The sequence below is a fragment of the Labrus mixtus genome, chromosome 15 (genome assembly GCF_963584025.1).
Source record: "Labrus mixtus chromosome 15, fLabMix1.1, whole genome shotgun sequence".
Classification (NCBI taxonomy): Eukaryota; Metazoa; Chordata; class Actinopteri; order Labriformes; family Labridae; genus Labrus; species Labrus mixtus.
This window is the reverse complement of record NC_083626.1, coordinates 28663271-28673753: the sequence shown is the minus strand read 5'-3', so window position 1 is coordinate 28673753 and position 10483 is coordinate 28663271. Positions and strand designations below refer to the sequence as shown.

The 10483-nt window shown below is 45.8% G+C and overlaps 1 protein-coding gene and 1 long non-coding RNA gene across 3 annotated transcripts in view; both read right to left on the bottom strand.

Annotated features, from left to right (window-relative positions):
• Positions 1 to 297: 297 nt before the first annotated feature.
• On the bottom strand, positions 298 to 5886 carry LOC132990253 (uncharacterized). The gene is made up of 2 exons (XR_009676030.1): positions 960 to 5886; positions 298 to 916 (listed from the first exon to the last, which is right to left on the bottom strand). It is a non-coding gene; the product is annotated as an uncharacterized LOC132990253 (long non-coding RNA).
• Positions 5887 to 6275: 389 nt separating this feature from the next.
• fgd1 (FYVE, RhoGEF and PH domain containing 1) overlaps positions 6276 to 10483 on the bottom strand; it is a 26109-nt gene continuing 21901 nt past the window's right edge. For both annotated transcript variants that reach the window (XM_061058402.1, XM_061058403.1), the window contains exons 11-18: positions 9945 to 10037; positions 9768 to 9847; positions 9655 to 9685; positions 9321 to 9422; positions 8469 to 8597; positions 7819 to 7977; positions 7571 to 7717; positions 6276 to 7429 (exon numbers count right to left, since the gene is read on the bottom strand). In XM_061058402.1, the coding sequence (XP_060914385.1) occupies positions 7154 to 7429; positions 7571 to 7717; positions 7819 to 7977; positions 8469 to 8597; positions 9321 to 9422; positions 9655 to 9685; positions 9768 to 9847; positions 9945 to 10037 (1017 nt within the window). In that variant the 3' untranslated portion in view covers positions 6276 to 7153. The remainder of the gene's footprint in view (positions 7430 to 7570; positions 7718 to 7818; positions 7978 to 8468; positions 8598 to 9320; positions 9423 to 9654; positions 9686 to 9767; positions 9848 to 9944; positions 10038 to 10483) is intronic.

Sequence of the window (10483 nt, the reverse complement as noted above, 5' to 3'; positions counted from 1 at the left end):
ATCTCAGTCACTAACCACCTACTTTCCTGGGAGCTCTTGAGCTCTCTTAGGCTCCTCAAGATCGTTGAGGGACGGCTTGCCAGAACAAACAAATGAACAAATCATGTTAATTTGTTCGTCCAGTTAACCCTTTCCTCTGACTTAGAGAGAACAAACTATAGATTTATTTCAGGACCAATCAGGACCCCTTCCTCCTTTGGGGCCCTGGGTGGTCAGTCCCACTTCCCCGCCCTTTAGCTCCGCCCCTGGTAGATATAGTGGTTGTTGTTGTTGTTGTGATGAACGCTCAGACAGTCGTTTGATCAGTTTGGATGTTTTTATTTCATCACTGACCTCATAAACATTTCTCACTGTATTTTCTTACAGAGGGGCATGATGGGTAACAGACAGGATGGGAGGCAGTGGCCGGCCACTAACCAATCACCTGCACTCGATCAATACTCAATAATCAATAATAACAAGAAGTACGACAGGAAGAAGAAGAATACACGGCCATGCTGCTGTTACACACAGAGAGAGAGAGAGAAGATGGAGGAGCTTGTTGTCATGGCAACTGGGGAGCACTGGTTGCCAAGGTTACACTCGAGAGAGGTAACTTGGTGTTCAAAAAATGACATCACTCACTCAACTAAATGACATCACAGCCCAGTCCTCCTCTGATTGGTTGAATTGTTTACAGTCCTCGGGTTTGTTTTTTGTGTTTTTCACGCAGGTATCGGCAGCGTCAATCAGAGTCTGTGTGGTTATACAACAACTTGGGTATCCATGGTAACAGCAGCCATAACACTCAGTCAGTCAAGCCTCCCGACGGGGTGAGGACCAATCGGAGACCGACACAGTTTAAAAAAGGTGAAGCAGGTGTCACAGAGATCAATCAGAACAGGAAGTAAAAAAAAACAAAAAACAGAATATATCACTTTGGATTAAACAAAAAAAAAAAGATAAATAAATAAAAACACTCACAGCCATCGATCGTCTGGTTTGGCACAAGAAACAGTTCAATAATCAGAAACTGTAAGGCAAAATACTGAATGTACACAGACGGACTGAACCGGTTTAAACCAGTTCTGACCAGCTGTGGTGGTTTCACAACTCTCCAGAACTGGTTTCCAACTGGTCCAAACTGGCTCTAAATGTTTCCTAGTGACTACAGCTGTCTAACTCGAGATGCCTGGTTATAACCAGAGACGGGCAGGTTAAGTTACTTCATGAACGTTTAACCCACGGCACTACAAACCACCGACACGACTTCACTGTGAAAAGACGAGGAAGACGAGGTGTGGACACGCCCACACACAGATCTGATTAAAGCAGTGTGGTGTAAAAAAATAAAAAATAAAGATTAACGTTGAACCCACACCAGCATCAGATCAGATTAGATCAATTCTAACCTCAAACCTGACTGAACATTTAAGATGCACAAGCTAGCAAATCAACAACAGTTAGCATGTTGGGTTACGCTTGCAAAATGAACTAGCATTAGCACATCCCAGAAAAACATTGATATAATCAGGGTCGTTTCCAGAAGGGTGGCCAGAGGTGACATGGGCTCACCTTCAAACTGCCAGATGTTGGACTTATGTTGAAATCCTCCATTCAGGCTGTTGCAACATGCAGCTCATAGTTTTCAGTGCGCAGATGTTTGTTTTAAATTGTGTCTTTGGACGTAGATTTGTTTAAGTCCTTGAAGGATGAAGCTAAGAAGATGTATATGTCGCTGTTATCTTGCGTTACTTCAAAGTTGATGTGATTGGTGCAGACAGAAGGGGTTAATAAATGCTCTTTATTCATGTGTGTGCACTCAAACTTAAGGCCACCCCAGCACTGGTCGGAGCCCCAGTTGGGCCCCCCCCCAGTCTAAAAAGTCTGGACACGCCCCTGTATATAATCTATAATATCTCAGTCTGTGTTTCCCGTAAATATAAACTGACATATGGTGTCCAACCTGAAGTTACAACCAGAAATACTGAAACACAAAATGTAGGTCTGATACATGAACCACAGCTCGGTGTGCTCAACGCTGTATGTTAGTCTGAATCTGTGCACACTGGACCGATACAACACACTAACTGTTCAATATCACGCACACACAAACACCAGTCAGAACCGGTCAGAAATCATCTCTGAAGAAAACATGTAGAAAAAATCAACACTCAAAACTCCTGAAGTGTTTTCAGTCTGAGCGTCATGTGATCACACAAACATCTGGATGTTTCTCTCTTCAGCCTCCTCGTATTTATTCTGCAGAAAGTCAGAGTGATCTGATGTGAGAACACAGCAGGATATAATCAGGAGAATTCACCTGGAGCCAGTGGGAGGGGCCAGTGGGAGGGGGTGGTGACCTTTATTCCCTGTGATCGCTGCACAACCATAGACTGTCTGCACGCCACCTCTACCATCTCCGTGCTCTAATCAACCTGCTGCTGCATGTTTCCTGTTCTCCAGTTTGTTCTTCTCCTCTCTTTAGTTCACATTGAGATTCTCTTCAACTACATGAAGCGTTGATACAAAGACACATATTCTCATTGTGGAGTCGTATAGAGGACTCTGATGCTTCTTCCATATGTCACGTCTCGCCTCAGGAGACACCCCCCCCCCCCCCCGACAGATCATCTCCCGCTGTGAGGTTCATGTGTGAACAACCACATCAGGAGGATTTCAGCGGGAGTGCTCCTGAAATTATCTTGATATTTTCAGGAGTGCAGATGTAAAAACAGCTTTGGATTGAAAGTTAAAAAAAGTATTTCTGAACATGGCGACGGCTGATGAAGACGTTGAGCTGTAAGGCTAATTTACTGGCCATTTCCAGTCTGCATCACACGCCAAAAGCACCCTGAAAAACACGCTGAGTCAGCAGAGCCACGCACACACTGAGCACCGTGTGACAGCTGAGAAAGAATTAAGAAACACGTCAACATTTTGACAAGTCAAGCTCTTACAACATGTTGTAACTCCGAGCCAGATGTTTCACATTAGCTTCTGTGTGCACGGTACAGCTTTAGCCTAGCTTAGCACAAACACTGGAGCAAACGGCTAGCCTTTAGCTCCGTTAAAAGAGAAACAACTCCAAACTATCCCCCCATCATTTCACTTGAGGCTAACAAACAGTTAAACTTAAATAATGGTTTTTAAAAGGCTAACCTCAGGTACTAGCTAAACGCTATTAGCTTTAGCCTTTCAGCTAAAAGTCAGCATTGTGCGGTGTTAGCTTGTTTTTAGATGAGCCTATACCTGCACACACACCTGATTCCTGACTGTGGAGAACCCAGAGAACAGGAGGATTCACTAAAATGTCAGATTGTTCCTTTAATCTTCCCTTCAATAGTAAACTTTGTTTGACACCACGTGTTTTTAAATGACACAATCTCTGTTGTTTTAATGGTCGATAGTATCAAAAAGTACGGAAGCGTTAAAAAAACTACATCTATATCATAAGAGAGGTGTGTAGGAGAGGAGTGAATCCATCTAGAATGGAGAGAAACACTTTCACGTTGTCTAGTTTGCACAAAAACGTTGTCAAAGTTTAGAGACGAGGGTGAAATGTGGCGCTCCTCTCAGGCTCCGCCCTCTTTTACAAACAATGTTTTTTGTGAAATTAGGACAGCGTGAAAGTGTCGCTCTGCAATTTGTGACGTTTGATTACAAAAATGTACCCAACACTGGGTGTGTAGGGCTTCTATTCTTGTTGCCGTGGTAACAAGTATCGAGGTTGTTAACTTTTTTTTAACTGGAATAATATCGATGTTTCAAACGTTGTGCCGACCCTGTGTGTTAATGTGAAGCTAAAACTGTAGGAGCCAAGATGGCCGCCACTGAAAACCAGGCTGTCTGATTGGCTCCGGCTGTGTGGTGTGACATGGTTGACCTCTGACCTTTACATGGTCACATGACCGAGGGGGGTGTCACAGCAGAATAAATTATATTTACAAAAACATTTCTCTTATTTTTTTTTCTTCTTGCATCAAGCAAACATCAAACACGACCGCGATCGGGAACACGGAAAATATCCAACAACAATCCGTCTGTTCATATAGCATCAGATACACTCAGCAATAATAACAATTATAATAATATTAATAATAATAATATGTTCTTTTTTCACTATCAAAACACTGTGTCCAACAGTCCTCTATAGAGACGGAGACAGACCGCACCACTGTGAACAGGATAAAAACAGAGAGTCTCTTTCATTGGGTTCAGTTCACATGGGCTCCGTCTAATCGCTGGATTCATTTCAACATTCAGTCTAAGCTAAGCAGGAACTTCAACAGTCCGCCTTCTGGTTCCCCGTCAGACACTCTTTATAAAATCAAACTTTTTACATCTAAAAACATCCCGACAGAGTCCTGCAGAAACCTCACAGAGGGGGACTCACCTTCTGTCTGTCTGACCCCGTGTCAATAAAGATCTGTACAAACTGTTCTCAGAGTTCTATCGTTGACCTCTGACCCAAACACAAAAAACCTAAAAGATTTAGTTCAGACAAAAAGACCTGAAAACACAGAATGTCCTCGGGTTGTTCCTCTGGGAGAACGCTTTAATGAGACTGAATCTTTTTGTGTTTTTGAAATGAGACTGAAGAAAAAGTTTAAAACTCTGAGAACACAAACACGGAGTGATTCAGACATCAGACAGAGGATTAAAAAAGGAACAGATCTTCAGTCATATTTTTAACAGAGACCATCGTCTTAATTGCACAAACAAGTTGCTGTTGTTTGGAGCGTTGGCAATGTTTTTGTACGATTTAGACGGTGTGCAGACGTTAGCCTGCGACATGTGTCGTCAAAAACAAGAAACTATCAAGTATATTCTATTTCTGTTGCTGTGGTATCAAACCGGTATTAAAGGTCACAAAAGTCCATCCTCTCCGTGTTCTGCCTGCTCCACTTTTCAGAAAATGTGTGCTCAAACAGGCCGTTTGGCGATTTTCCCTTCATGACATCACAAAGGGCAGTAGCCCCTCCCCCGGGTGGGTGACACTCCCACAGCTAGGTGTTTGTTCTGTCCTCTGAGTCTGCCTTCTCACCGTAAACAATAGGACATGGAGCGAGAAAGCACAGAGTACACCGAGCCCTTCCAGAGAGGGGGCGTGGTCAGACACAGCTCATTTACATATTTAAAGGTACAGACACAGAAACAGCCTGTTCTGAGCAGGGCTGAAATAGAGGGGTTTATAGACATGATCAAATACAGGATCAGAGTGGATTTAGAACAAGAAACTTCACACACATGTTTTGAGGAGCTCTGAGACTTATTTACACTGAAGAAGAGGAGGAGGAGGATAAGTGACCTTTAATATGGTTTGATTTTGACTAGAATCAGTTTGAAGTGTAAATTTCTGGTCTGGTGTCGATCCTGCTACAATACAAAGGGTTGAGTGAGTTTTCTCCAGGACCCTCATGAACCACTTCTGTGATTTAATAAAACCTGCAGCCCCAGACATCCCCAGCAGAGGGAAGAGGTTAAAAATCCACACCTCAAGCAGAGCCTTCTGGGCAATGTAGTTCACCTTCCAGGCTGCTGAGGGTTTTTGGTAGATTGAGGCGAAACAGAACGGAGACGTGGTCGACTTTAATCTTCAGGGATCATTTGGGATTAAAAACTTCAAAAATGTCTTTTAAGTGCATTCAAAGATTCAAAGAGGACACATCAGTCTTCTTCTTCTTCTTTCAGGTTTAAAAATCTCACAGCGACTCATTCATCCAAACAGTCAGGAAGCTGAACTCTTTAAAACCAGAAGAATCTCTTTGTTTAATCTCTCATTTCATTCGCTCCTTGTTGACACGGGATCCTGAACGACAGGCTTCTGTTCAGTTTGATGTTTGAGTCCATGTGCTCGTCGATCGTGGGGGGGGGGTTATATTTGGAGGGAGGAGGGGTCACGGGGGGGGGTCCTGCGTCCTCCGCTGACAGCAGCTCTGCTTCCTGTACTGGCTCTGAACTTTGTTGGAGATGAATAACGTGGGAGCAGAAACCAAACTGACTCTGATGAGATGTAACTGTCTTTGTTTGGTGTGTGTGTGTGTGTGTGTGTGTGTGTGTGTGTGTGTGTGTGTCCTCAGGCTCTCTGTGAGTCTCACCTCGTTCTGTCGTTGAGTTCTTGTTTTTGTCCCTTTTCTCTAATAAATGTTGTTTTGACCTCCTGTGAGTAGATCCTGTGTCAGCAGCTGTGTCTTAAGTCCACTCTAAACTCTTATGTGTAAGCGCTACTAACATGCTCGGTTACCATGGAGACGTGAGGTTGTCATCTTAACTTGTAGAGCGCGACGTCCAAAACTAACTTAAACATTGTGTCAGAGATTAGGGTTTGAACCCGATGTGACCAATCAGTGAGCAGGAGTAAAACAAAGTCATCATCCTTTCTAAACCATCACCATGACAACCGGATTTTACAGACGACGTCACACCTCCTACTGTAGGAGCTTTCTCAGCTGGTGAAACACCTGAAGTTTGAACTCACACAGAGCTGCTGACACACACACACACACACACACACACACACACACACACACACACACACACACACACACACACACACACACAGAGCGGGAGTTTAAACTGTGATATAAAAATGTTCCAGGACGTTTTCTGAACAGCTCCCTTTAGAAAGTAATGAAGGGGGAGGAGTCACCTCCCGGCGTCGCCGTTCACAGACACATGAATGCATCATGACGTCAGAGAGCGAGGAACTTTAACGTGCTTCATGTCTGATAACCGTCCAATCAGAGAGCCTCACGCTGCTGTTTCTAAAAAAAAAAGATAAAATCCTCTTTTTTCAATGTTTGGATCAGTTTTTTTCCCCCCACATGATGATGTCACAGTTGTGACAGAGGTGTTGCCATGGTAACAGAGCTGAGGCTTATGGGTGCTGTTGTGTATCAACAGAGTGTCAGGTTTTTGAGGACTTCTTCTGTGAGAATAAAAAGGCTCCGCCCTCCTCACAGGTACACAAAAAAAGGTGAGAGACAGAGAGATGCCGTCGTGTGTCGCCCATGGGGAGGAATCATGCAGAGCTCAGTGCGTGTGTGTGTGCGTGCATGTGTGTGTGTGTCTGTGTGTGTTTGTGTGCGTGCGTGTGTGTGTGTTGTCTAAACTTGTTTCCTTTTTTCTTCATTATTTGACCCGCCTTCTTCATTTTCTCTCGTCCAATAAATCATGTTTTCTCCCCCTCTGCTTCAGCTGTTAGCTCCTCCCCCTCCTCCTCCACACTCTCCACGATTGGCCTGTGGATCTGAGGCTCCTCCCCCTTCCCGGCCCTGGACAGGACGTCCATCCACCGTCGCTGTAGCTCCTCCCCGTCGGCGCTGAAGTACAGGGTCAGGTGACTCTGGGAGATCTTGAAGGCGTGGCGTCGCTCCAGGCGGTCACATGACTCGGGAAGAGAGACCTCGAAGCCGATCAGAGGAACGCTGCGCTGCGCCTTCACGTCCTGGAGGGAAATACACGCCGTCATGTTTATACAGCGAATCAGAGAGCATCATGGGTAACAAACTAAAAACATAATCTCCATGGTTCATTCTGCCTGCTGCGCTCTGATTGGTCAGAATCTGCTTGTTTGTGGATGACTCACCTGTGGAGCTCCGTAGATGTAGAGAACGAGCGGCTCGTTTTCAGGGATGACGAACCACGCCTTCTGCCAGCCCCGCCCCCCTCCCTTCTCCATGTGGTGAAGAAAACTACAAATCACACTGTTCTCTGCTGCCAGGGAGGCTTGTTTCTATGGCAACAAGAGAAGAAAGAGTGATGTCATAACCGCCGAAAAAAAGTGTTTTATTAAATGAGAAACAAACAGAACTGAAACGATGATGTCACACTTACTTCCAGGATGGAGCGTCTCCTGGTGGAGATGCTGGTCAGTACGGTGGGCGAGGGCGACGCCCCCACCAGCATGGCGTAGCAGTCGACACAGACGCGGTTGGTTCGGTTGTTGTCGTACGACAGACGAGCGCGAAACTCTGAACATTTCCCACAAACCACCTGGAGACGACAAAACCGTCCAGTGAGCCGGGGCTAAACACTGCTGTTGTCATGGCAACGACCGTGTCTGTCACTGGAAAGTTAACTTTGAATGTCAGTGGTTAAGGGAACAAATAATGGAGGAAAAACTGCAGATTTCTGGAGACTGTCTGCAGATGTAGAAGATACTACACATATCCTCTGTTACCATGGTAACTACAAATGTCAGCTGTTTTTGCAGCCTAGTTATAAATTCATGTCAGACTGTCTGGGTCTGACCGAGTGTTCTGATTGGCTTAGCTCAGGTGATCTGACTACAGTTTGTCCTGATGAATGTAGCTTATTTAACATTCATGAAACTAACTGTTTGGTGGTAACCATGGAAACACACTGAGCAGCAGAGTGCCGGAGAATGTTTGGGTTGCTTGGCAACAGGTCAGCTTCAGATGTGGAACTAGAAAACAAATCACAATCAGTGTTGTAACGATGTTTTCTTCACTGCAGGTACGTACATGTCCGCAGGCTTTACAGTGGTGACGTCTCTTGGTGATGGAGTTGAACGGCTCCTGACACTTCATACACAGAGTGACTTCTTTCTCTCTGATCGGAGTCGGAGCTCGTTTACCCAACTCCACACAGCTCTGAGAGAGAGGGGGGGAGAGAGAGAGAGAGAGAGAGAGAGAGAGAGAGACAGAGAGAGAGAGAGAGACAGAGAGAGAGACAGAGAGAGACAGAGAGAGAGAGAGAGAGAGAGACAGAGAGAGAGACAGAGAGAGAGAGAGAGAGAGAGAGAGAGAGAGAGAGACAGAGAGAGAGAGAGAGAGAGAGACAGAGAGAGAGACAGAGAGAGACAGAGAGAGAGAGAGAGAGAGACAGAGAGAGAGAGAGAGAGAGACAGAGAGAGAGAGAGAGACAGAGAGAGAGAGAGAGACAGAGAGAGAGAGACAGAGAGAGAGAGACAGAGAGAGAGAGAGACAGAGAGAGACAGAGGGAGAGAGAGAGACAGAGAGAGAGAGAGAGACAGAGAGAGAGAGAGACAGAGAGAGAGAGACAGACAGAGAGAGAGAGAGAGACAGAGAGAGAGACAGAGAGAGAGACAGAGAGAGAGAGACAGACAGAGAGAGAGAGAGACAGAGAGAGAGACAGAGAGAGAGACAGAGAGAGACAGAGGGAGAGAGAGAGACAGAGAGAGAGAGGGAGAGAGACAGAGGGAGAGAGAGAGACAGAGAGAGAGAGAGAGAGAGAGAGAGAGAGAGTGAGGGAGAGAGAGAGAGAGTTAGAGTTATAGACGGTCTGCAGGTTTTCTGGACTCTCTGGACGTTAACGTGAGTCTGATCTGGAATCAGCTGTTAGTTTGAGGTTACCGGTGAGTGAGGAGGCGTGGACTCGTCGTCTCTCAGTGAACAGGTGAGATGTCTGAAGCTCTCCATCGTCTGCTCGTGTCTCTGTACGGTGGCCTGGATGGCCTAAAGACACACAGAGGACAAAATTAAATCAGAAACAAATAAATAATAATTCTGTTTTATCAACTCATATTAAAAAATATACAAAATAATGAATTAACAACATTCAGTGATGACAGGTACAGGTGAATGTTCAACACTTCCTGTCCACACCTGTGGCCACACCCAGCAGTGATGTCACAGGGTCTCTGAGTACACTGTGACATCATCCAGGTGTTCCTCTCTGGTCTCTTACCTGGATCCAGTCTCTCTTCTCCTCCTCCGTCCTGCAGAGACACACAGACCATTAAGAGTGTGACTGAGATATTGTGCAATGCTTCACCTGTACAGGTGTGACTCTGTGCTCACCTGGCCTGCAGCTCCAAGGATCTCTGTTTACCGCACACCAGGAACGTCCTGGAGACCGCCGCGCTGCTCGTCTCCTTCAGCTGGACACAAACACACACACAGACAGGTAGACAGACAGGTTAGACCTGAATCATCCTGTCTGAGGTCACAGGTGTTGATCAGCTGATCTTGTCTCACCTCCATACCGTCCACGTCGATGCGAGCGCGGACGCCGTACTTCTGACCAATCAGACGCAGCTTTGGGACGCAGTACAGCAACCTGTCGTTAAACTGCAGGGAGACAGACAGGTGTCAGATAGTGCTGTCTCACACTACACAGGTGAGCTCAGGACAGGTGAGTAGAGGACAGGTGTGTAGAGGACAGGTGAGTAGAGGACAGATGTGTAGAGGACAGGTGAGTAGAGGACAGGTGTGTAGAGGACAGGTGAGTAGAGGACAGGTGAGTAGAGGACAAGTGGATAGAGGACAGGTGTGTAGAGGACAGGTGAGTAGAGGACAGATGTGTAGAGGACAGGTGTGTAGATGACAGGTGAGTAGATGACAGGTGTGTAGAGGACAGGTGAGTAGATGACAGGTGAGTAGAGGACAGGTGAGTAGAGGACAGGTGTGTAGAGGACAGGTGAGTAGATGACAGGTGAGTAGAGGACAGGTGAGTAGATGACAGGTGAGTAGATGACAGGTGAGTAGAGGACAGGTGAGTAGATGACAGGTGAGTA